Source organism: Pteropus medius, unplaced genomic scaffold, assembly GCF_902729225.1.
Source record: "Pteropus medius unplaced genomic scaffold, Ma_sr-lr_union100, whole genome shotgun sequence".
Taxonomy (NCBI): Eukaryota; Metazoa; Chordata; class Mammalia; order Chiroptera; family Pteropodidae; genus Pteropus; species Pteropus medius.
The window spans coordinates 4,366,614-4,392,936 of record NW_024352784.1 but is presented as its reverse complement, the minus strand read 5'-3'; the positions used below and the strand labels follow the sequence as shown (position 1 = coordinate 4,392,936).

At 34.3% G+C, this 26,323-nt stretch overlaps 1 protein-coding gene across 6 annotated transcripts in view; it reads left to right on the top strand.

Moving 5' to 3' along the window:
• The window catches only part of C2CD3 (C2 domain containing 3 centriole elongation regulator), a 113,894-nt gene that overhangs the window by 1,826 nt on the left and 85,745 nt on the right, over positions 1-26,323 (top strand). For all 6 annotated transcript variants that reach the window (XM_039848025.1, XM_039848026.1, XM_039848028.1 and 3 more), the window contains exons 2-7: positions 952-1,221; positions 3,840-3,997; positions 14,005-14,228; positions 14,766-15,013; positions 23,554-23,689; positions 24,143-24,268. In XM_039848025.1, the coding sequence (XP_039703959.1) occupies positions 952-1,221; positions 3,840-3,997; positions 14,005-14,228; positions 14,766-15,013; positions 23,554-23,689; positions 24,143-24,268 (1,162 nt within the window). The remainder of the gene's footprint in view (positions 1-951; positions 1,222-3,839; positions 3,998-14,004; positions 14,229-14,765; positions 15,014-23,553; positions 23,690-24,142; positions 24,269-26,323) is intronic.

The following is a 26,323-nucleotide window of genomic DNA, read 5'->3' as shown; positions in this document are numbered from 1 at the left end:
ATGTATACACTAGTATAATTTTTATATTGAAACTAGTTATTCCATAAAGATAACTATAAAAAGCAGACGGTGTTCACTTCAGAAATCCAAAGAATTAGTTCTATAGATTCTTGATTTGATCGACTCCAGTATTTTTTTTCTTGAGGCACAACTACTACCCAAGGGAAAAATCGGAGGAATAGAAAAGTGTGTGTAATGTAAGAATGGTTTCTTAAATCTGTCTTAGTTAGAAGATACATTAAAGGAAAGCTTCATAGAAAGCCATAATTAATTGCCTTATTTACATTTTATTTTCTTTCTGAAAGCCAATAAATGTTATAAAAACCAGTAAATATGAACCAACATTGTGCTAAAAAATAGTGCAGAATCCGAAGGTGATAATCTCTGTCCTCATTGATTGTATGATGTTCGCAGGAAAGAAAAAAGACAATTTAAGGTAGACTATTGAAATGCTGAGTTGTATGGTATAGACGTAATCATTTGAGAGTTGAGCGAAGGGGAGTTGTCTTATATTTAGCAGTTTTAAAGTAAGAGACTTAGGTAAAACACCTGAAAAACTATAGATGTTGCAGTAATCAAAACAGCAGTACTTGGAAGAAGAATTTCAACTATTTCTGAGATTTTAAAAACCTATCATTGTATTCGTATTTTTCAAATGGTAGCTTTCAATCAAAGAGGTTTGTATTAGCATGTCTTAAGTTGGTATGTTATTTATGTATAATAACTGAAAACAAACCCTAAGTACTAATTAGTTATCAGGGTGGCTTAAGTGACCAGTTAGATTATTCTGTGGTTTGCTAGTTATTTATCATGCATTCGAATAGATAGGATAAGACTGCTCACTGCAGAAACTAAAATGTTTTTGTGTTTTCATTCAAAAAGCAGATTATACGTTTTCTGTATTTAGTCTAAATTTTGACTAAATCCAAGTGTTCTTGGATTCCTCCACAGGTTTGAGTGACATTTCTCCATCTACAAGCCTACCACCTCTGGTTGAAGGCCAGCTACGCTGCTTTCTGAAACTTACTGTTAATAAAGTCGTATGGAAGATTGCAAAGCCTCCCTCTTGTGTACTTGTCCGAGTGAGATGGTGGGGAGAAACATCAGATGGAACCCTCTTTTGTCCCAGGGACACATTGCAGACTGAACCAAAAGCTGTGAGAACAACTACACGTTATGCTATTCGCTGTGGTCCAAAGCAGTTTACCTCTTATCTAACAGGTATGGTTTTGTTTTATCATTTCTCCTGCAGACCTAATAAGCATGTGGTTCTGTTGTTAGCAATAGGTGCTATCATGTACTTAGTATCTATGACATTGATAATTATTGAGGAGTCAAAGAGGTTTTATAATAGCTATCATTTATTAAGAGTATATTATGTACCAGTAATTAATACATATCGTTTCTAATCCTTAATAACCCTACAAGATATACGTTGTCTCTGTTTTATGGACAATGAAACTGAAATTCAGAGAGATGAAACAAATATTCTCTAAGGTTTCATATTTGATAAGTGACAAACTAAGATTTGAACTCACTTCTATTTGATATCAAAACTCATGAACTTTTCACTACATAATGCTTTTCTAAGTAATAACTGTAGTCTCTGCTCTGGGATGTACATTATGCTCAAGAGAAGAAGATATAGATATAAAATTTAATAGTACAAGATAATACAGGCTAACTGCCAAGTGAATGGTTTATTGAATTAGTACTACAGGTTTTCAAAGAAGGGAAAGATCCCTCCACAAGGATCTAGGAGCCAGAATTTCTGTATTTCTGTTCAAGGAAAGCATTCTAAATGTACTTTGTTATTTCACTGTTTAGGCCAAGTTTTCACATAAACACATTTTGGATGGTGGAGTTAACCTATTCATCTTTAATTCACCTCGGGCTCTCCAGTATTCTTAGCCCAACAATATTTACATGATAAATGCTTAATTTTCACTGATTTGAACTACATTTATTGGATAAATAACCCCACTTTAAGAATTTTTTGTTTAAGGAAAATGAAAATACAGTAAAAGGAATGAGAGAAACCACTGGAAGTACTAGAATGCATGCTGTGAGGTCCCGTACATTTGTAGTGGGTCTTAGCCTCATTTTCTTGGTGATGAATTTGAGTTTCGGAGTTAAAAGTGACTTACTTAAAGTCACCTTAACACCAACCCTAATTTAAAGTATGCCCTGACTCCAAGATCATTAATATTTCTGCTATGCCTTGCTGCCTTGGGAAATAGAGGGATCATAGGATTCTAAGGTATACCTCATGCTCTTTTCTGACATCTTTCCTCCCTTACTCTATCTCTTCATAGGAAATAGCAGCCATGAAAATGTGTGGAGTGTGGGAAGATGAGAGTAGAAACTGAGACAATTATGATACTTCACTGAGCTTCATCTCCTGATTTTTGCCTTCTTTAATCAGATAGGATTCAGTAGGAAACAAAGGAGCGGTGAAAAGTATGCTGGACAAGAGGGATTTTAATTCCACAGCAAAAGTGAAGTATAGATGTCAGAAGCCCATTAAGAATTAAGTTTTTCTCCCTAGAAGTAACAAATAATGAAGCAGCATGATGTAGTGTACTTTATAGTTAGAGAGAACCAAGTGTTAGCCCAGTTTTGTCACTTTAAAGCTGAGTAAACTCAGGAGTGTTACGTGACCTCTCTGAGCCTCAATGTTGTCCTCAATTTGGGACAGAAATAATTACATCATAGAGTTGTTAAGAGAATGAATGAGCCGTAGAAGAGCCTGACTATTGCTAAGTAACCAATAAATGTTGGTACATTTTCCTTATGCTACATATGCACATCATTTTATAGTCTACGAACACTTTTACACTTATCAGCTCATGATTTTCAGATAAATTCCATGAGTAGGTAAGACAGGGACTGTGATGTTAAGTAATTTGCCTGAAGTAATATAACAACCATTAAGCAATTACCGTGTGAGAGGACATTGTGCTACGTGTTTTATTTGGAATACCCCTCCTCCTCTAACAGCCGTGATGTAGATATTATGTCTCTTTTACAGACAACTGTGGCTTACACAGAAGCAGCTTGTGAATATTGGAGCCACAGCACAATTGCAGGTCTTCTAATTATGAGCCCTGTACTTTTTTCATTACAATATTGAACAGATAGTGAAAATGAACCATTTTCTCAACTTTGGTGAGAAAATAATTCAGAAGTTATACTGTCCTGAAACAATCTCACATTTCATATGTATGCATCACATTTCTCCTGCTGTAAGTTATGATCATGAAGGTATTAAGTCCAAGCACCTAATTAAAGAATATGGTTATTTCCATTCCTCTTAGTTCCAAGTGCTCTCAGTATTTCAGTGCTCCAGATATAATCAAGGAGTAAGCAATGAGATACTCCTGAGAGGCAAAGACCAACCCTTGCAACTATATAAGAGAAGCCCTTTGTCCAATTCAAAACTAGAAATGGTGAGAATAGAATAACTGAGAATTGTTGCCTTTATATTTCAAAAGCAAAGCCTACGTTCTTGCCAAATATGTAAAAAAAAAAAAAAAAAGAAAAAAAATGGTTTTAAAGATACTTTCCTTATCAAATACTTGATATGCTAAATATTTTTGTTGAATGTAATTTTTTTTTTCCATGTGAGGTATTTGTCATTGTTCTTCTCTAAAACTTTACTATTTTTTTGATCTTGGGTTCAATCTCCTTCCCCCCTGAATGATATGGTAAGTGCATGGTTTATTTGAAAATAAAATATTTTTTAAGTAAAAAAATGTTCTAATGTATACCCCTCTGTACAGTTCCCCCAAAATATAAATGAAAAATATTGTAAAAATGTTGTAATTGTTTCTGATTAGATATGGCTGTCCTGGTGCTGGAAGTAATCACCAAACTAGATCATCTTCCAATTGGTAGAGTTCAGATCAGTGGATTAGCCAAGCTTTCTCCAACTCATCACATCAGTGGATTTTTTAGCATTATTTCACCAACATCTAAGAAACTTGGAGAACTCCAGGTAAAAATATATTAATTTTTTGCTGCATAGAATAATTGAGTTTGTAGAATGGATAGGTACATGACTCCTATATACCGTCTGATTCTTACTTCATGCCTTTGTTCATGTTTTTACACAAACACTGTAACATACCTTTGTTTCCTACTTATCCAATTCCTCTTAGTGCTTTACTGCCCATCGCAAGTTCCAAGAGTCTTTCATAGCTTCTACTATACTAATTCTTTGTCATCTTTATTAAATTCATAGTAATATTAATTACATAATTGTTGCTCTGTTATAATCCTACATAGTCTCCAAAATTATGTATTAGTTGTCTCCTCTTAATTTCCCTTCCTTTTAGTTTTTAGCTTCCCTGGGCTGGACAGTGTTTTCTACTTCTTTGTTTTTTCAACATCTTCTAACATAATGCCAAAAAATAATTGCTTATTTGATTCATATATGTGCTGTCTTTGCTGTATTCATTGATTCAACCTACTTTTTTTTTGATACACTATGTGCCAGTAAATTAGGATACAAAGATAAGAGATGGTCCTTTCATTTAGTTTTTTAAAGTCACACAAGAAGAAGTAGAAAAGAGTAACAAGTAGAAGGCTGTGTGATATGTAGTATCTATAGATATGTATGGGATGGTGGGAAAGAACATAAAAGAATCCCTTTCTGAGGGGAGACTCTTGAAAGTACTTCCTAGAGAATTCTGAATATTCAAATCCCTTAGTAATTTTGTGAGTTTTATACTTTGTCAAATGTATTCTAAAATACACATAGAAATTTAAGTAGGTATATAAGAAAATAGCTCAAAAAAGACAAGGAAAGAACATATAACATTATCATATGTAAAGACCTGTTATAAAACCACAAGCACGTAATTGTGTCAGCAGAACAAAAGAGAGTGCAGAAATTCATCCAAGTGAAAGAACATTTTCTTTGTTTTGTTTATCATATTTTTATTTATAATATATTAAGTTAAAAAATAATGACACCTATGTTCATAACTTTATGGTGAAGTAAGTCTGGTTTACTCATACTTTTCTGATAATGATATAAATTTTCATCAGACCTGCAAAACAGTTTGGCATTATGTTTCAAGAACCATAAAAATTCTACCCGGGAACTTACCTTAAGAAAACACCATAAAAAGAAAGGGAAACTATATGCTTAGATCTAGTTATGGAAATATACTGTTAATAATTGGAAAAATGAAAACAATTGATTCAACAATATTAAAATTGTAGTCTATTAGTAGAATATTTTGTTTCCATAAAGGATAAAATTACATAATTGTGATTGTATAACAGCATAGAAAAATGATTTTGGATTGATGACAAAAGAGAATTAAAATTATATCTACATATATGTATAATGACCAATGACTGGGCTAAATAAGCATGCAAAAATGAAAACATTTAGAGTATAGGATTCTAAGTGGGTTGTCTTCCTGTTTTTAAAATTCAGGTATAATTCACATGTCATAAAATTTACACTTTTAAAGTATACAATTGAGTGGTTTTTAGTATAGTCACAGAATTCTACAATCATCACTACTGTCTAATTTCAGAGCATTTTATCACCCCAAAAAGAAACACTGTACCTATTAGCAGTCATTTCCCTTTTTACCCTTCCCTTGCCTCTGGCAACCATTAATCTACTTTCTGTCTCTATATATTTGCCTAGTCTGGACATTTCATATAAGTGAAATAATATAATATGTGGCCTTTTGTGACTGCTTTCACTTGGCATAATATTTTCAAAGTTCATCCATGTTGTAACATGAATCATTACTTTATTCCTTATTATGACTGAATAATATTCCATTACATGGATATACCACATTTGTTTATTCATCCTTCAGTTGATGGATTTTTTTCCACTTTTCCACTATTTTGAATAATGCTGCTATGAACATTTCATGTACCAATTTTTTGTGAACATGTTTTCACTTGTATTAGGTATATACCTAGGTATTGAATTAAGGTCATATGGTAGCTGTTTTCAAAAGTAGCTGTATCATTTTCCCCACCCTATATTTAAATGTCAGTTGATACAATGATACTTGTGTGTTTTTTATTTAAATGTCATTGGGTTTGTTAGAAAATTGTTTTGATAGAACATGGAGGCAGAAGTCAGATTTTGAAAGATTATGGGATAAGGAAATAAGTAGTAATTACAGTGAAGAGGTAGAAGTAACAATTAGAGATTTCTGTTTCCCAGGTAAATGGCAGTGAAGAGAGAGAGAGGTAGTGTGATCCAATGGAAATGACATTAGACTACACATGGAGAAATTGGTTACAAAAACGGTGCTGGTGTTCACTTGTACTCTCTGAGCTTCAATATCTTATTTTGTAAAATGATAATACTAAAGCTTTTACCTCATAGGATTTTTGTAAGGATTAAATGGCATGAAAAAAATATGGAAACGTTTAACATGGTACTTAATATGGTCAGTCTTTTTAATTTGTCATGCTAGTGTGTATGTATTGATATCTTGTGGAGATGTTAGTTTCCATTTCCTAATGATTCATATCTTGAGTATTTTTTCATGGGCTTTTTGACTATTCTTTTATCTTCTTCAGGGATTCACAGTCTACAACCCCCAAGGCAAATCTGGCTTACCACCTATATTTGTAAATAGTTTTTTAGAACACAGCCACACTCATTTATGTGTGATCTGTGGCGGTTCTCACGTATAGCAGCAGGATTGAGTAATTATGACAGAGGCTATATGGATTGAGTAATTATGACAGAGACTATATAGCATAAAGTATTAACTCTGGCTCCTTCATTGTAAAAAATGTCCCAACCTCTGATCTACTTTTGTGAAATGTCTATTCAATTCTTTTGCCCGTTTTTAAAATAAGTTGCTTATCTTTTTAGGTTTTAAGAGCTTTTCCTATATCTGGGATATATGGAGAGTGTGTCCTGTAGCTTGTCTTCTAATTTCTTTATGCTGTCTTTTGAAGAAAAAGGTTTTCTTTTAATTAAACTTATCAATTTTGCCTTTATTTTTCATTAAAAAAACCTTCAAAATATTTTTTCATATTAAAAATTTTTTAGAAAGGAAAGGGCCCTTTGAATATAATACAATGGAATAAAGCTAACTTACACCAAGGTGTAGCATTATGACATTTTAGAACATAGAAAACAAAGACAAATTCCTGTAACTTTCCAGAGAAAAGGGGGAACAGTCACATGCAATTAGGAAGTTATTTGGCTCCAGGCTTCTGAATAGAAACATTAGGAGCCAGAAGACAATTTAGTAATGCCTTTAGAATGTTGAATGAAAATGGCCTGGATTTCTGTCTCTAGCAAACTATCTAGTGTAAGGGTGGAATAAAGATGTTTTCCTATGTACAAGTTCTCAAAACTTTGTACCTCTCTCACAACCTTTCTGACAAAGCAGCTGAGGGACTTTCTCCACCAAAATGGTAAATAAATTTTAAGAAGACAAGATGTGATATTGGAAAGGAGATGACACAGGAATAAGGTGAAGGGAAATCCCTGGATGGCAGCTCTACACTAGGCACAAATGACAGCTAGTCCAACTTAGAGTATGTCCTGAAGCTCTAGGAGAGATTTTTTTCTTTTCTTTTTCTTTTTTTTAAAGAAGGAGATTTAGATAACTTGTAAATAATTTAGAACTAAATTATTAATAAGAATAATAATGAGGAAACAAGGCAGTTGCAATTTTGGGTAAAAACTTCAGGAAAGGAAAAGTAATCAGTATTATCTCATGGTTCAGCTTTAGGTAGAATACATGCTCGTAACAGTGATTTTGATTAGATGAATGATAAGTGTTTACAGTATGACTATATGGGCAAGTTGGGAAGATGGAGATGTAGGAGCATGTGGGATGGAGCTAAATTTTTGTCTTATTAAAAAGTCAAAAGAAAATGCCTAAAAACTGTTCAGGGAAGGCAGGATCAAGATGTAGACAAAAATATAAGCACATTATTGGAACTATAGAGGTAAATACCACAAGAATCAGTTACAGGAATTGAAAGCAATTGCCTCTGGGGAAAAAGAAATATGGGGGGAGTCAAAGTGAGGGACTTGTTTTTTGCAACAAGCTTGTGAAATTGTTTGGCTTCAAATTATGTGAATGTATAATATTAATTTTAAAATAATTTTTAAAAAAGAAAACAGTAAGTGATGAAATTCTTGTCATACACTTTTGCCATCCTCAAGGACGGTATTGACTTGACGAATGAAGTATGGAACGCCTTTTGATATGTGGAAAAATGAAGCCAATAAGGAGAGCTAATAGATTGGAAGATGAAGGAATAGAGATGGCTTTACTGCAAAGCTCAGATTTAGCCAGACTTCAAATAAGACAGATACAGAGTTACTAAAGGGAAACAGAGATTATGGAGTTAGAACAGTTTTAAATGATAACAAGGGTCATGGTGGTTGGAGGGTGCTCAGAGTAGACTGACAATAAGCTTCATTAGAACCAAGCTGAGAGAAGAATCCTTCTTGTATTCTATCATTGAATAAGCAGGCTGGCAATAAGTAAAATCAACTGCCAAAAATATAATAGATTTAAAAAATATCTAACTTATACTATTATAAAAGCATGCAGCATAATATATACATATATATGATTATTTTACATTGAAATTGGAAAACTAGAATACTTAATTATAAATTATTTTCTTTTGAAATCTTTTTCTTTGTTTTGGCTAGAAACTTGGTACTTTTACTTCTATATTGAGTTATCAATACCAGACATTTTATATTTGATAGGCATTACAGCATTCATTTTTAAACTATTTAAGAATAGATTTAGTTTTTATTCAGTTTCATAACAAAATAACTGCTTGCAAACATGGGTATTTCCAAACAAATGTAGAATCTTGGCAAAATAGTTTTTAATAGGCTATTACTCCTAAGTTATTTGAAAAATTTAAGATTCCCAAATATATTTAATCCTAAATATTGTACTACACTATTAACCTCCATATGTTACACTTTCAGTATAAGAAAGGTAAATTGAACACTGTTGGTTTTCATAAAGTTTGAAGTCAAAAAAATCTTTTTGGAATATCAGTCTTTAGTTCTTCAATTTTAGGAACGTATTTCAATGCCATCACTTTCATTTCTGGAAGTCCTATTTAAACATAAAAAATTATAGAAAAGTAGAACAGATTGTTCTTTGCCAAATAAATTTCCCAGATACAACCATCAAGGAATGAATCAATCGAATCATATATGGTTCCTTGTGAATACACTTGTAGATAAGTAATTTAAGTGTTTATATATAGCCTATAATGTCAATTAAAATGGCCCTATATTTGATCAGTACCTGCTAATGATCTCAGGCTGAGATTTCTTCTTGGAAAACATAATCGAAGAGACTTCTTTTAATTCAAGCTCAAAAACATTTAACACTGCACCCAGCCCTCAGCCACCGAATATTCACTTAGTAGTAAGAAGCCACCATTCTGCTTATCCAGTTTATCAAGCAAAACTTAGACCGTGTGAGTTAATCAATATGTTAATTATATATATGTGTTATTTGACTTTTAGCTTTTTAAAAAAGTAAACAAGACACTGGAACGGTTTATGATTCTGTGTCTTGACAAAATGTTGCCACTTGGATTTAAATTTTGAAACAAGTCCATTGTCAATTGCAGGAGGATCATTCATTGTCATCAATATTTAATAAACTTTTCAACCCTTAGAATCCTCAGAGAAATACCCTTTCCTTGATGATTTGTTTGTTATGTGCATCTTGTCCTAAAGTTTTTCACTCACATCATAATTCTCATTGGTACTTTATAAATAAACACAGCTATCAGTGGAGTTATTTTTATCTGTGTTCTCATCAGCTACAAAGAAAAATGCCACAAATTATGTAACATTTTTACTTAATTCATCCTGTAAGTTTATAGCCATAACACTGACATTCTGAACAACTATAATTTTAGTTAGACCTACATATGCAAATATCACTTATTACTCACAAATTCTGCTTCATTCGCTAGACATTATTTTATAAATTTCACCATTTATAAGAGATTTTGATGCCTTAAAGCTTTTTATCTTAATTTCATGCTCAGGGGTACCACTTATTTGCTTTTAAAAAACAAATCCTTTTTAAATTTCAGTAGTTTTTTTGTTTATTTTTTTTCTTTTCCAGTATGATGCATCTGATCATAGTTCTACTATAGTTTGTTCCATAATGCTATCTTTTGAGTGTCACATTTTATTTGCCTTATTTCACCATTAGGAATATTCTCTTCCATAAAGAAATGTGCCTTCTCCCATTTCCTTTGAAAGGCATAGGTCTCTAGCTTTCTCTTTTTTGAACACAAAAAAAATATTTCACTTTCCTCTTGATTCTACTGTAAGAAAGACATTAAGGGAATACTACAAACAATTCTATAAATTTGACAATTTAGATAAAATGGAGCAATTTTTCGATAACCTCAAACTACCAGAAATCACTCAAGATGAAATACATGACCTGAATAGACCTGTAATTATTGAAAAAATTGAATTTGTAGTTTAAACTTTCCAAAAGAGAAATCTCCTGGCTGAGAGATCATTTCACTGGCGAAATCTTCCAAACATTTATAAAAGAAATAGCACCAATTTTATGCAATCTTTTTCACAAAATAGAAGAGGAGAAAATACTCCTCAACTTATTTTGTGAGCCCTGCACCACCTCGATACCAAAAAGATAGAGGACAGAAAGATAGAGGACAGTACAAGACCTAGACCTAAAAATAGTTAAACTGAGACCTAAAAATTCTCAATGAAATATTAGCAGGTTGGGTCCAAGAATGTATAACAAGAATAACAACATCATGTCCAAATGGGGTTTATCCCAGGAATGCAAGTCTATTTCAATATTCGAATATCAATGTGACAAGCCATATTAACAATAGAATTCTACTGAGCCGATTAAAAGGCATAAACTATTGATACACACACCACATGGATGAATCTTAGAGGCATATGCTAAGTGCAAGAAGCCCATCTTGAAAGGGTACATACTGTATGATTCCATTTACATGACATTCTCCAAAAGCCAAAACTGTAATGATCAAGAATAGATGAGCTGTTGCTGAGGGTTAGAGGTGAGGAGAGGGTATGACTACAAATAGATAGCACCAGGGAGTTTGGGGGTAGGGGGTAATTGAAGTTTTTATATCTTAATTATAGTGGTGGTTACATGCATCTATATATAGGTTAAAATTCATAGAAATGTACACGTACATAAATGTCCATTTTACTGAAAGAAAATAAATTTTTTAAATAGCACACCAAGCGTAATGGTAAACAGCAGTTGTCATTCCTCTTCATGTTGGGACAGGGCCGGGGCTTTGCAAACTGGAGCAAATACCCTGACTAAAGCCACTACTCCACTCCAGCTAATTTTTGCCACAGCACAATGGGGACCCAGCATTGCTGTATCTTCTGATTTTTCAAGAGAAGCCAGAAATCCAAAATTTTACATAAAATCTGATTTTTAAAGCATTGTTAAATAATTTAAAAACATTTTTAAATGCTGTCTTGACCAGCATAAGTCTGAAAAATAGACATTCTAATATGCTTTCTCTTATACTGATAAATGTTATAGATGTAGTAGATGATTGTGGGCAACTCAGTGTTAGAAAGCCTTGATGAGTGGCCTTGAGGTTGTTCTATTATGGATGTGAGAATCATGTTATTTGAACTTCAGAAGAGATGTTATATATTTAGACGATAGAATGATAGTCTGGAGATGGCGCCAGAAGGGAATAAGTCAACTTCCCTTATCCTGGCTAGTGAAAGAGTAGTTTCCACTGGAAAAGACTGAAGAAATGGGGACATTTTAAGAAAGATGTTCAGTTAAAGTGGTAAGGTAGTTTGTATGAAATAGAAATTCTATAGGACTCAGTGAATGGGGAGTTAGCAAAGGAGTGAGCACAGGGGTGAACCATGATTGGATAGGAGAATGACTGAGGTAGACAGGAACGATGATCTGGGTGATGAATGCAAGAGTGTGTTGGGTACATTATGTGGAGGCAGAGGGGTCAGGAGTGAAAATCTCTTGGACTGGTAGGAATTGCTGGAACAATAGCCTGTTTTATACCTCTGAAGCTTGACTTATGCTCTTTCCTCTACCTGGAATGTTTTACCTCAGCCTCCCTCAGCCTTATCTGTCTCAATCATATTTAAAATTCTAAACTCAGATGTTTATATTTCACCCCGGAAACGATCCTTGGCAACCCTTCCTCACCACTTCCCTAAGCTCAGACCCTTCTTTAATGTTCTCATAGCACCCAATACACTTTCTTATTTCAGAATTCACCATTTTATATTAAAATTACTTCTTTTTAAGTGCCCCTCCAAGATACTACGATCCTCTGGGTTAGATTTCATGTTTTATCTGTTTGCCTCAAGCAGGTAGCACTGAGCTGGTATCAACCAATATCTGTTAATTGAACAGAGGAGTTAGGCCAGTACTTATGTTTTGATTATAAAGTGGGTATCACAAGTCCCTGGACTTTCTACTTTGTTCATGGGCCACTGGTAGTATAGGCCTATGAGTTGTTTTGTTACCGGTTGCCTAGGTCAAAAGCAAAACTCAGTGGCCAGACAGCAGGTCATTGTTAAGGCCAGGGACACAGCCTTTATTCTCAGTGTCTCCTTTCTTTCTAGAATATAGTAGTAGCAGCCTTTTGGCAGTTGGTGAATGGCAAGAGAACACTTTCAGACATTTACATTTGGGCAGCCAGGATTTTATGTGATTCTATAATAGTGATCACTGAACAGGGTATTTGTCTCATGTATTCCTGTCATTTGTCTTTGTAGAAAGTCTTGATGATGAATAAATTTTAAAAACTTTTTATTACCTGGTTCATGAACAAAATTCTAATCAAGACCTAAGTGTGTTTTATTGAGTCTGTGCCTTGGCAGTTTCTCTGAGCAGATTATTCTGTTGACCTTCCCTGAGACATCTTAAAACATCTAACTGTAATCTTTCATTTTTGTTTTAGTCCATTTATCATTATTTGATTTTCTTTGGCTACTGAAACCATTCCTTCTGCTTTCTCTGTCATTGTAACAACTTTTAATACCACTGTTCTTTTCTTTTGGAGTATTTTCTTCACTTCTCTAAAGTCTTGCTTTAGGCTTATTTTTTGTTCCTCCATTAGACTTTTCTCCATTAGGCTTTTCAGAGGACTGGAGGGCCATTTAATAAAAAACCTGAATTCACATGAATAAGATGATAAAGGAAACTTCAAGTGATTATTTTTCATCTTAGCCCTCCTCCCTCTTCACCTTGCCTTATCCCTAGCATGGAACTTGGGCCTTATTTTTCTCAAATAGCTAAGGACACAGAAGGTACTATGTCATTGTTTTATTGGTCAAACCATTAGGCATTATTAGGCATGCTAGGCTTGTACACTGAGTACTATGCTAATTAATCCACATAAAAATGAATAAGACAAAAAAATGAATAAGACAGTACATGCCTTCAAGGAATTCATAATTGTCAGGATGAAAAACAAACTGTAAGTTACAAATACCTCCTCTAAACCTCTGCTTTTTTTTTTTTTTTAATTTTCAAATTAGGGTAATTTACTTTTGAGACAGTTATATCATCATATGAACTTCTCTATGTGAGGAACTTGGCACAGCTTTTAGCCTATAGTAAAGGGTTCAATAAATAGTGGTTATATTGATGGATAAATACAGAGTAAGTAGAAACATGAATAGAGTGGCATGACACCTCTACCTGAACACAAATTTTCACCAAGGAAGTAGTGCTGAGGCAATTGCATACACAAAAGCATAAGGAATGAAATATAAGGTACATTTAGAGAACGCTAAGTAATTGGTTTATCTAGGAAGAGGGATAGAGGAAGGGAATACAATGAGAGATTAGGCTTCTGAGGTAGGCAGGAATTTGAACTCGATCCTGTAAGAAAAGGTGGCCATTAATTTATAGTAAACAAAGAGTCTTAAAATTAACCAATACTAAAGAAAATTTCTGATATATTGCATGTCTCTTTCAGGTCTCACTTGCCCTGGAGCCTCTGTCAGAAACTTATGACAGCTATAACCCTCTTCCTACCACTGACATGACAGAAAATGTGCTTTTACCTGAGCAGGGATTTAGAGAATATACCGAACCCAGCAATACCCAGTTTCTGGTTCCATCAAGGTCTTGTAGGATACCTACCACCAAAATTGATGGAAAAGATTTAGCAACTAACAGTAGTAGATCAACCACTCCAAGGTAATTACTTAATACCAGTCAATCTGTCTACTAACTCCCACTGTACTCATAATTTCTGTCTTTCATTTGTGATTGGGTAAAAGACTAAAGGTAGTCACTCATTCAGCAAATAACTATTAAGTACCCATTGTGTTCCTCATCCAGTACCAGGTGCTGGACATAGAAATTAATTCCTGTTTCTGAGGACTACTTACAGTCTAGTGGCGGGGGAGTGGGGGGGCGGGGGGCAAGATACAGGTAAATAATTATGACTCAATCATATGTAGATGACATGATACATGTCCTTGAGGGAAGAGGGAAAAGGCAGTATTTTGTGAAACAGTAGAGTAAGAGAAATAGATTTTGGTTTTAAATACTTAGGACGCATTTGCTTTGCATCAGGCCCAGCACTGAACTCTCTTTGTCATTGTCTCCGTAGTAGTAGGTAAAGCATCTATTATTTCATTTGAGAGATGAGAAACATTTACAAAGTCTAAGCTACACTGCTATACACCACTGATCCACTTTCTGTCTCTGATGTTCTTTATTTTAAAACAGGGGGAAGGACCACTTGTACTTTGCAGAGAACTCTGATACAACAAAGGACTCTGTTTTTAGACTACAACACCATCTTAATTCAGGACAGAGTTTAGAGTCTATGACTCTGAAAGACAAAGCCCCACGGAAGCAGATGTCCCTTCTCAACAGTTCTGAATTCCAGCCTCAAATTAGGACAGTTGCCAAGAGTCACAGTGATTCATGCATTCTTTCTTCAAACAATCCCCCTACCAAGGACCTTCTTTCGGGTATGTATATATTTGTGAACTGAAACTAAGCTATATTTACTGGGATTACTCTGTTCGTTAGCTGGCCTACAAAGAGAACTAGACTTCTCTTTGTACTAAATAGCCAAATAAAAGTGAGTAATCTTACTAGAGTCTAGAATTTCTCACCATTTAAAGGCAGCTCTATTAAACCACTAAATTACTTCTAAATAGAGTACTGATAATTGTAGGTTTAGAGTAGGAATGATTTAAAATGAGCCTGAGTATGAGGGAAAGTCTTTATCATAGAAAAATATTTGTCCTTATTTTTTCCCAAATAAGTCAAGGCAAATAAGATTTTTGTCTAATCATTAGCATTCACTTGTATGACTATGCAGCAAAGGCTAGTACTAACTTCATTTCACATTCTGAAAACTATTGGTCTCAGAGTAGGAACATTCAGTGCACAGCAACTGACAGTAGTAAGCCTGGGAATTAAATATGACTCATAGCCAAACAAGCAGAGAGGAGTCAGTTTGCCTGTGTAAGGGCTTAGACTGAAATAAAAAAGCAAATAGAAATTGTATTAGATTACCTCATGATAGGGAGTGGTATTATAAAAGCAAATGAAATACCTTACATTACACAGTAATCGTCCACTATGTATCTATGAAATCAACAGCATGATAGGAATTTGTCTCCATTCTCACAAGTAAAATTTCCAAAGTAGAATATCTGCAATATTAATAGAAAAGTCTTTTAAATAACTATTTGGGTACATAATTTACATTAGTAAGGGGTTTTTTTTATTATTAAGTTTATTGGGGTAACATTGGTTAATAATTGTATATAATTGTATATAATTTTCAGGTGTACATTATAATTTGACATCTGTATATTCTATTGTGTGTTTACCACCCAAAGTCCAGTTTCCTTCAGCTACCATATATTTTATCTCTTTTACCCACTTGACCCTCCCCCTATCCCCTTATATTTGACCCCCTTTACCCCGTCTACTTACCCCTTCCTCCATCACCCGCTACTCTCTGGTGACCACTAGTCTGTAGTCCATGTCCATGATTCTCTCTTTGTTTGTCCTGTTTGTTTCTTGCTTTTAGGTTTATATCCCACATATAAGTGATATCATGTGATTTTCAACTTTTTCTCTCTGTCTTATTCCGCTTAGCATGATTATCTTGAGGTCCATCCATGTTGTCACAAATGGCAGTATTTCATCTCTTCTTATGGCTGAGTAATATTCCATTGTATATATGTACCACAGCTTCTTTAGCGAATCATCTATCGTAGGCCACTTCGGTTGTTTCCATATCCTGGCCACTGTGAATAATGCTGCTATGAACATCGATGTGCAAACATCTTTTCAGATATGGATTTTCAAGTCTTTGGGGTAAATACCCAGTAGAAGGATGGCTGGATCATATGGTAGATCAATTCTTAGTTTTTTGAGGAACCTCCATACAGTTTCCCATAGTAGCTGTATCAATTTGCAATTTCACCAACAGCGTATGAGGGTTCCTTTTTCTCCGCATCCTCTCCAGCATTTGTTATTACTTGTCCTGTTAATTATAGCTATTCTAACAGGTGTGAGATGGTATCTCGTTGTGGTTTTGATTTACATTTCTCTAATAGCTAGCGATGTTGAGCATCTTTTCAAATATTTGTTGGCCATTTGTATGTCCTCTAGGGAGAAGTGTCTGTTCAGGTCCTCTGCCCATTTTTTGATTGGATCATTTGGGTTTTTTTGTTGTTATTGAGTTGTATGAGTTCTTTGTATATTTTGGATATTAGGCCCTTATCGGAGCTGTTGCTTGCAAATATATTTTCCCATTCGGATGGTTCTCTCTTTACCTTGTCGACAATTTCTTTTTCTGAGCAGGAGATTTTTTAATTCGATGTAGTTCCATTCATTTATTTTATCATTTACTTCCCTTGCTTTTGAGGTCAAATTCATAAAATCCTTCTTAAGTCCGAGGTCCTTGAGTTTAGTTCCTATGCTTTCTTCTATGCATTTTATTGTTTCAGGTCTTATATTCAGGTCCTTAATACATTTTGAGATAATTTTGGTGTGTGGTGATAGACAACAGTCTAGTTTCATTCTTTGGCAGGTGGCTTTCCAATTTTCCCAGCACCATTTATTGAAGAGGCTTTCCTTTCTCCTCTGTATGTTTTTGGCTTTTTTGTCAAAAATTATTTGCCCATATAAATATGGATTTACTTCTGGGCTCTTGATTCTGTTCCACTGGTCTGTGTGTCTATTTTGCTGCCGATACCATGCTGTTTTGATTGCTCTCACTTTGTAGTATAATTTGAAGTCGGGCAGAGTGATGCCTCCAGCCTCGTTCTTTTTTTCTCAGGATGGCTTTGGCAATTTGGGGTCTTTACAAATCTGATAATTTTTTCTTCTATTTCTTTAAAAAATGCTGATGGGATTTTGATGGGGATTGCATTAAATCTGTATAATGCTTTAAGTAATACGGTCATTTTAACTATGTTGATTCTTCCAATCCTAGAACATGGAGTATCTTTCCATTTCTTTATATCTTCTTCGATTTCTTTTAATAGGGTCTTGCAGTTTTCATTATATAGGTCCTTCACTTGTTTCATTAAATTTATTCCTAGGTATTTTACTCTTTTCGTTGCAGTTGCAAAAGGAATTATTTTTTGCACTTCTTTTTCTGACACTTCATTTTTAGAGTATAGGAAAGCTATGGATTTTTGAATGTTGATTTTGTATCCAGAGACTTTACCGTATTTGCTTATTGTTTCTAGTAGTGTTCTTGTGGAATCTTTAGGGTTTTCTGTGTAGAGAATCATGTCATCCGCAAATAGTGACAATTTGACTTCTTTTTTCCTATTTGGATGACTTTTATATCTTTCTCTTATCTGATTGCACTTGCTGGGACCTCCAATGTTTTATTGAATAAGAGTGGCGATAGCAGACAGCCTTGCCTTGTTCCTGATCTTGGAGGCAAGATTTTTAGTTTTTCACCATTAAGTATAATGTTGGCTGAGGGTTTGTCATGTATGGCCTTTATTATGTTAAGGTACTTTCCTTCTATACTGATTTTGTTAAGTGTTTTGATCATAAATGGATGCTGTATCTTGTCGAAGGCTTTTTCTGCATCATCATATGATTCTTATTTTTAAATTTGTTTATGTGGTGTATCACATTAATCGATTTGTGTATGTTGAACCATCCCTGTGCCCCTGGGATGAAGCCCACTTGATAGTGGTGTATAATCTTTTTAATATGTTGCTGTATTTGGTTCACTAGTATCTTATTTAGGATTTTTGCATTCATGTTCATGAGAGAAATGAGTCTGTAGTTTTCTTTTTTTGTGTTATTTTTGCCAAGTTTTGGTATTAGAGTAATATTGGCCTCATAAAATGAGTTGGGAAGTATTGCCTCTTCGATTTTTTGGAAGAATTTGAGGAGAATAGGTATTAAATCTTCTTTGAATGTTTGGTAGAATTCTCTGGTGAATCCATCTGGTCCTGGACTATTACTTTTTGGTAGGTTTTTTATAATTGTTTCAATTTTCATACTGCTGATCGGTTTATTTAGATTTTCCAGATCTTCTTGATTCAGTCTAGGAAGATTGTATTTTTCTAAGTACTGGTCCATTTCTTCTACGTTATTAAATTTGGTGTTATATACTTTTTCATGGTCTTCTTGTATGATCCTTTGTATTTCTGTGGTATCCCTTGTAATTTCCCCTCTTTCATCGCTGATTTTGTCCTTTCTCTTCTTTCTTTAGTGAGTCTACCAGGGGTTTGTCAATTTTATTAACCTTCTCAAAGAACCAGCTCTTTATTGAATTTATTTTTTCTATCGCTTTTTTGTTTTCAATTTCTTTTCTTTCTGCTCTAATTTTGATGATTTCTTTTTTTCTGCTGACGTTAGGCTTCATTTGTTCTTCCTTTTCTAGTTTTTTAAGATGAAGCGTTAGGTTGTTTATTTGGGCTCGTTCTTGTTTTTGGAGATAGGCCCGTAATGATATGAACTTTCTTCTTATGACCACTTTTGCCATGTCCCAAAAGTTTTGATATGTTGTACTATCATTATCACTCGTTTCTATGAATTTCTTGATTTCTCTTTTTATTTCTTCTCTGACCCAATATTCTTCAGTAGCATGTTGTTTAATCTCCATGTATTTGTGATTCTTCTTGCTTTCTTTCTACAGTTGATCTCTAGTTTCAAAGCATTCTGATCAGGGAATATGGTTGGTATGATTTCAGCCCTCTTATATTTGTTGAGGCTATCTCTGTGTCCCAGTATGTGGTTGATTCTTGAGAATGTTCCATGTGCACTAGAGAAGAATGTATAAGCAGCTGTTTTGAGATGGAAGGCTCTGTAAATGTCAATTATGTCCAATTGGTCTAATGTGTCATTTAAAGATGTTATTTCCTTATTGATTTTCTGTTCGGATAATCTGTCTATATCCAATAGTGGGGTATTTAGGTCCCCTACTACAATAGGGTTTTGGTCTGTTTCTCCCTTTAGTTCTGTTAGTAATTGTTTTACATATTTTGGGGCTCCCTGATTGGGAGCATAGATATTAATAAGTGTTATGTCTTCTTGGTGCATGAAGTGTCCCTCAGTATCTTTCTTTACCATTTTTAGTTTGAAGTCTGTTTCATTTGATATTAGTACCACTACTCTTGCTTTTTCTGAATGCTATTTGCTTGAAATATCATTTGCCACCCTTACACTTTGAGTCTATAAATATATTTGTCTTTGGAACTGAGATGTGTCTCCTGGAGGCAGCATATGGTTTGGTTTTGTTTTTTGATCCATTCTGCAACTTTGTGCCTTTTTAGACGTTGTGACTCCATGTGAGTTAATAGTCCAGCCTGTGCAAAATGAGAAAGGACAGCTTCAAGAAGCAGTGAATTCTATATCACTGGAAATAGTTAAGCACAGATTGGATAACCTTCTGATGGGACTGTTACAGATTAGATTAAATGATCAAGTAGACATATATGATCCTTAAAGGTCTCTTCTAACCAGAAGATTATGGAGGCCTAACATTAAGTGGGCCACTTTAGTAAGTAGGTCTTAGAGCTGAGGTCATGGGAGGGATATAACAAATGCATAAACATAATTATCTTCCTGGTCCTTTATTTTACTAACATCATACCAAGAAAAAGGGGATACAGAGCTGAATTAGTCATCCAGCTAGCATTTATGAAAAACTAACTATACATCCTGTTTCCAAGAGTTTGGCATTTAGAATAGATAGCTAGGAGCTAGAACAAAAAACCAGAAGCTTTATACCTCCCTACGTTTAGCAGGAGCTGTTCTCACAACATGTAGGAAGTTAACAAGGGGAACATTTGACCTGAACTCACTTGAGTACCCTTCCTTTGTGTCCAGGAAATGATTATTGAGTTGAGGAGCAGGAAGATGCCATGTCAGCTCTTACAGTGTAGGTACTAGCTTCCTCTAGAGATGGGGAGATGAGATGTTTTTCTTACCATGACTTAGACTTTAAAGAAGCTTTGCCAAGAGTGGCTGTTTCAATAATGAAATCACTTGGAAGCCAATGTTTGGACCACCTGCGCTCAGATTTGTCTAACTTGTTTTCCTTAATGTTTATTTCTTTCTTAAAACCTGCTTTTGGAAAGTATCTTTTGAGTGCCTATTTTGTGTCAGTCATTGTTTTGAGTATTGGGGTTAGAATTATAAGAAGATACAGACCCTGACCTTAAGGAATTCAGTGTAGTAAAGGAAACAGATTCTAAAGCAGACACAGTACCCTATGTGTTATAAAGTGGAAGTATTTATTAAAACATTTTTATCAAATGCCTGATATATACCAGGTACTGTACCAGGGACTAAGGATACAAAGACCAACAAGAGCCATTCCCCAGCCTAGAAGTTGATGGGGTAAGATAGACAATTATAACACTGCATGATAAATTCTTTGATGGAATTAAATACCTGAAACTTTGAGAGCACAAAATAAGTATTCCTGTGGGTTTTTTTTTTAATAATCTCTGCTTACATACACCTGTTACATGTATCACAATAGCATTATATCAAAAAATAATGTATATACCTTAATTAAAAAATACTTTATTGCTAAAAACTGCTAACCACCATCTAAGCCTTCAGCGAATTGTTATCTTTTGCTGATGGAGGGTCTTGCTTCAGTGTTGGTGGCTGCTGACTGATCAGGGTGGTGGTTGCTGAAGGTTGAGGTGGTTGCACCAATTTCATAAAATAAGGCGATGAAGTTTGCTGCATTGATTAATCCTTCCTTTCACTTGAACACTTCAGATGCCATTGAAGGAGTACTAATTGGCCTAATTTCAATATTATTGTGTCTCAGGGAATAGGTAGGCTTGAGGAGAAGGAGAGAACAGCCAGTCAGTGGAACAATCAGAACACACACATTTATTAAGTTCACTGTCTTATATGAGTGTGGTTTGTGGTGCCCTAAAACAATTACAATATTACCATTAAAAATCACTGATCACAGATCACCATGGCAAAATAATAGTAATGAAAAAGTTTGAAATATTGTGAGATTTACTAAAATGTGACACAGAAACACAAAGTGAGCAAATGCTGTTGGAAAAGGGGCATGACAGACTTGCTCAACATGGAGTTGCTACAGACCTTCAATTTGTAAAAAAAAAAAAAGCAATATCTGTAAAATGCACTAAAGCAAAGTACAATAAAATGAGTATGCCCATAAAAGGAATATATCGAAATGTTAACAATCAGTATTCTTGGGTGTGGCATTATTGGGTATATTAGTTTCCTATTGCCGTATAACATATTACCACAAACTTAATGACTTAAAACAACACCCATTTATTAGTTCACAGTTCTATGGATCAGAAGTCCAGCAAGGTATGGTTGGGTTCTCTGCCTAGGGTATCACAGGGTGAAATAAAGGTGGCAACCAAGCTAAATTCTCACCTGGAAGCCGTGGGGAAAAAGTCACTTCCAAGGTCATTCTTGTCGACAATTCTGTTCCTTGCAGTTGTATAACTGAGGTCCCATTTCTTTGCTGGCTGTCAGCCACGGGCCACTGTCTGCTCCTAGAAGTTGCCTGCATTTTTTGCCACGTGACTCCCTCCATCTTCAAGACAGCAATGACACATTAAATCTTTCACATGCTTGAAACCTACGACTTCATATCTTTCAGACAGCCAAAGAAAACCTTGTTTTTAAAAGGTTCAGGCCCACCATTACTCTCCCTGTCTTAAGGCTGACTGATTTGAAACCCTAAGGGAATCTGCAAAATCTCTTCACAGCAATGCCTAGATGAGTGTTTGAATCACTGGGAGAAAGTTTGTGTACACCAGAGCTTGGGGAATCTTGCAGAGGGGTGGCAGGGTCTATCTTAGGATTGCATCTGCCACAGTGTGTGATCTTTATTTTCTTATAGTTTAGTTGTATATTTACATTACACATTGAACGTATGATATTTCAGGATTTGGTTTTTTTGTTTGTTTGTTTTCAAGCTATATTTCGAACTCTTTATACTAACAAATACTAGATGTTTAGGATGTGTTTAGCCTTTTTTTTTTTCTTGGCCTAACCACCATATCTTTATAGAAGCTATAAAAACTCTAGACTAAGAGACGGGCACTTGATGTCTATTCTCACTTACCTTCTAAGCAACTATGAAATCTCAAGAAAGTAATACTTCCTAGCATTCCTTGGAATAGTGATACTAGTCCTAAGCTAAGAACTAAAGTGGGGTCATATATAGTATAGTGGTTAAAATCATAGAATGTGGAGTCATCCTCATATATAACTTGGACAGATTACTTATCCTCTATGCCTCAATTTTTTTTTCAATCTAGAAAACGAAATAGTAATACCTATCAGGATTATTGTGAGGATTAAATGAGTTAATATATATAATACACTTAGAGTAGTGCCCTGCACATGGTAAGGGTTCAAAAAAAGTTATCTGCTAAACTTATTGTTCTTGTTACTTAGGGATAGGGTCAATTTTACCTATCAGAAAGTCTGAGGACATCATCCTGACTTTTCTGTTAACCTATTGTATGATCTTCGACAAGTCATGGAATTTTTTTGGCATTCTTTTCTTCATCAATGAACGTATAAATTTGGAATAGATTATCACGATGGCTCCTAAAATTTTAGCTAGTATAGTTGTTAGTGTTTCTTGGATAATAATGACACTGAAACTGTTGCAAATAATAAGAGAAGTCTATAAGGTATCTAGATACAAAAATAATATATATACATTACTAATCTTCTTATGTACAAACACCAGTTGTAAGAATCCATGCATGCATATAATGACTCCTATGAAGAGGTCAGTCTCTTTGGAATAAAGACTTCATTCACTGCTGTAATACTAGCATCTAAAACAGTTCACATAATAGATGCTCAGTAAATATTTGTTGTAAAATGAATGCCCTCAAAGAATTCTCAAGCTAATGGAGATGGTAGACAAGTAAGCCATTACAATACACTGTGGTAACTCCTGTGATAGAAGTAAAGGTGCCAAATATTGCAAGTATTTCTGTTGAGTTTTAGATTTTCCCCATTCTACTTTTACCTTCCTCAGCCCTGTTGGAACAAGGCAATAAACTACGTAATGCCATGGCAGTTTCTGCAATGAAATCAAGCCCAGATACTAGCATGTTGTTGTTGGATGAAGTTCATCCTCCTATGAAGGAAGATTTTCTTAAAACATCAACACAGTAAGTTATGGGATAAACATGAACCCAACAATTTATTTTTTAATAGTTGTTAACGTGTGTTTTTGTCAAGTTATGGCCTAAATAATTTTGGAAATGTTCATCAAATAATTCTTAATGTGGTGGGGAAAAAGCCTAAACTAGGAGTTAAGATACTCAAAATCTAGACCTAGTACTAGCACTTACTAAATATATAAATGGCTAAATTCTTTGCTCCCTCTGAACCAGCATGCTTGTATATAAAATGGGGATATTCTCTCCTCCCTCTCTTACAGAAATGAAATGAGATTCTAATGCGGGAAAGGGCTTTGTAAATTGTGAAGTTTTATGTATATTTAAGGTAATATGTTTAAAGTATGTTAGATTTTTCTGTTGAACTATCTCTTAGCTCAGTTAATTCTGATTTAGACTTTTTCCATACGTTAGCTACTCAGAAAGTATTTTTCCATACCTTAGAATCAAAGTCTTGTCTAAGAATCAATTGAAAGACCCCATTGAAGATCACCTCCCTCCGAATGAGAATACATTTTGGAAACATGACACAAAAGCTGATACCAGAGCCATACAGCTGCTATTGGGCAGGTAAGAGCTCTCAGCTAGCTCTCTTTCTTTTAAATTCTTCCTTTGATTCATTATGTACATTGTTAAGAGATTTATCTTCATAAAATAACACTTCCTTAGAAAAACCAAGTCATTCTCTTGCTTACTCATTGCGTACTAAATAAAAATCATTATTTGTTACCCACTAAATAAAAATCCAATCAACAGCCTTTTTTGCTTAGCCTCATTTATAGAATAGTCTCCATTACACCTTTTCATTCTTATCTCCCGACTCTGTCTCCACCACTAATAATAGCAGGGTATAATGAAAAGAGCATGGAGTTTACGCAGACACAATTTGAAATTTGGGAGTCTGTGTCTTATTACCTATGTGGCTTTTGCAATTAGGCAGGAAAAAATAAATAAAAGGGTTTCAAATTGGAAAGGAAGTAGTAAAACTATCTCTGTTCACAAATTATATGATCTGGTATGTAGAAAATCCTAAAGAATCCATTAAAAAAATAATTAGAAGTAATAAACAAATTCAGGAAGATTGCAGGATAGAAGATTAAAATACAAAAATCAGTTGTATTTTTATATACTTGCAATGAATAATCACAAAATGAAATTAAGAAACAGTTTATTTACAGTAGCATTGATAAGAATAAAATTCTTAGGAATAAATTTAACAAAAGTGCAAAACATAAACTCTGAAAACTAAAATGTTGAAATAAATGAAAGAAGATCTAAAAATTGATCCCATGATTCATTGCAATCCCTATTGGAATCATAGCTGTCATCTCTGTAGAAATTGACAAGCCGATTGTAAAATTTCTGTGAAATTACAAGGGACCTGAATAGCCAAAACAATCTGAAAAAGAAAAAAAATAGGAGAATTTACACTTCCCTATTTTTAAACTTAGTATAAAGCAACAATAATCAAATCTGTTTGGTACTGGCATAACAGACATATGAATCAATGGAATAGTCTAAAAATAAATCATATGTCTATGGTCAGCTGATATTCAACAAGGGTAGCAAGACCATTCAGTGAATAGTCTTTTCAGCAAATAGTGCTGGGGCAGCTGGCTAGCCACATGTAAAAAAATGAAGTTGGATCCTTACCTCATACCATGTACAAAATTAACTCAAAATGGATCAAATAGCTGAATAGAAGAGGTAAAACTATAAAATTCTTTGAAGAAAACAGAGGTAAATCTTCATGACCTTGGATTTGGGAAAGGATTCTTAGATTTGACACCAAAAGCACAAGCAACAACAAAAAATATATTGTCTAGACTTAATCAATATAAAATGTTTGTACTTCAAAGGATAGTATTAGAAGGTAAAAAGACGACCACAGAATGGGAGAAAATATTTCTAAGTCTTATATCTGATAAAGGACTTATATCTTAGAGTATATAAAGAACTCGGACAGCTTAATAATTAAAGGACAGATAATCCAATTAAAATTATGGGCAAAAGATCTAAATAGATATTTCTCCAAAGAAGATAGTCAAATTGCCAATATGCACACAAAGAGATGTCTTTTACCATAACACCATTAGTTATCAGGGAAATGCGAATCAAAACCACAATGAAATACTACTTTATACACACTAAGATGGCTAGAACCGAAAGTCAGATAGTAAATGTTGGTGAGGATATGGAGAATTTGGAACCTTCATACACTGCTGGCAGCAGTATAAAATGGTACAGCCACTTTGTAAGATAATCTGTCAGTTCCTTAAACTGTACATAACGTTACCATATAACCCAGCAATTCAGCTCCTAGGAATAAACCCAAGGTAAATGAAAACATAAGGCCATGCAAAAACGTGTGCATGAATTTCCATAGCAATATTATTCATAATAGTAAAAAAATCAGCTGATGAATGGATTTTTTTAAAACGTGGTATATTCGTACAATGGAGTATTATTTAGCCATTAAAAGAAGTAAAATACTGATAACATGCTACAGTATGGATGAACTGTGAAAACATCATGCTAAATGAAAGAAGCCTGTCAAAAAAGAATACATATTTTTTTAGTCTATTTATACGAAATGTACAAAATAGGCAAACCTATAGAGATAGA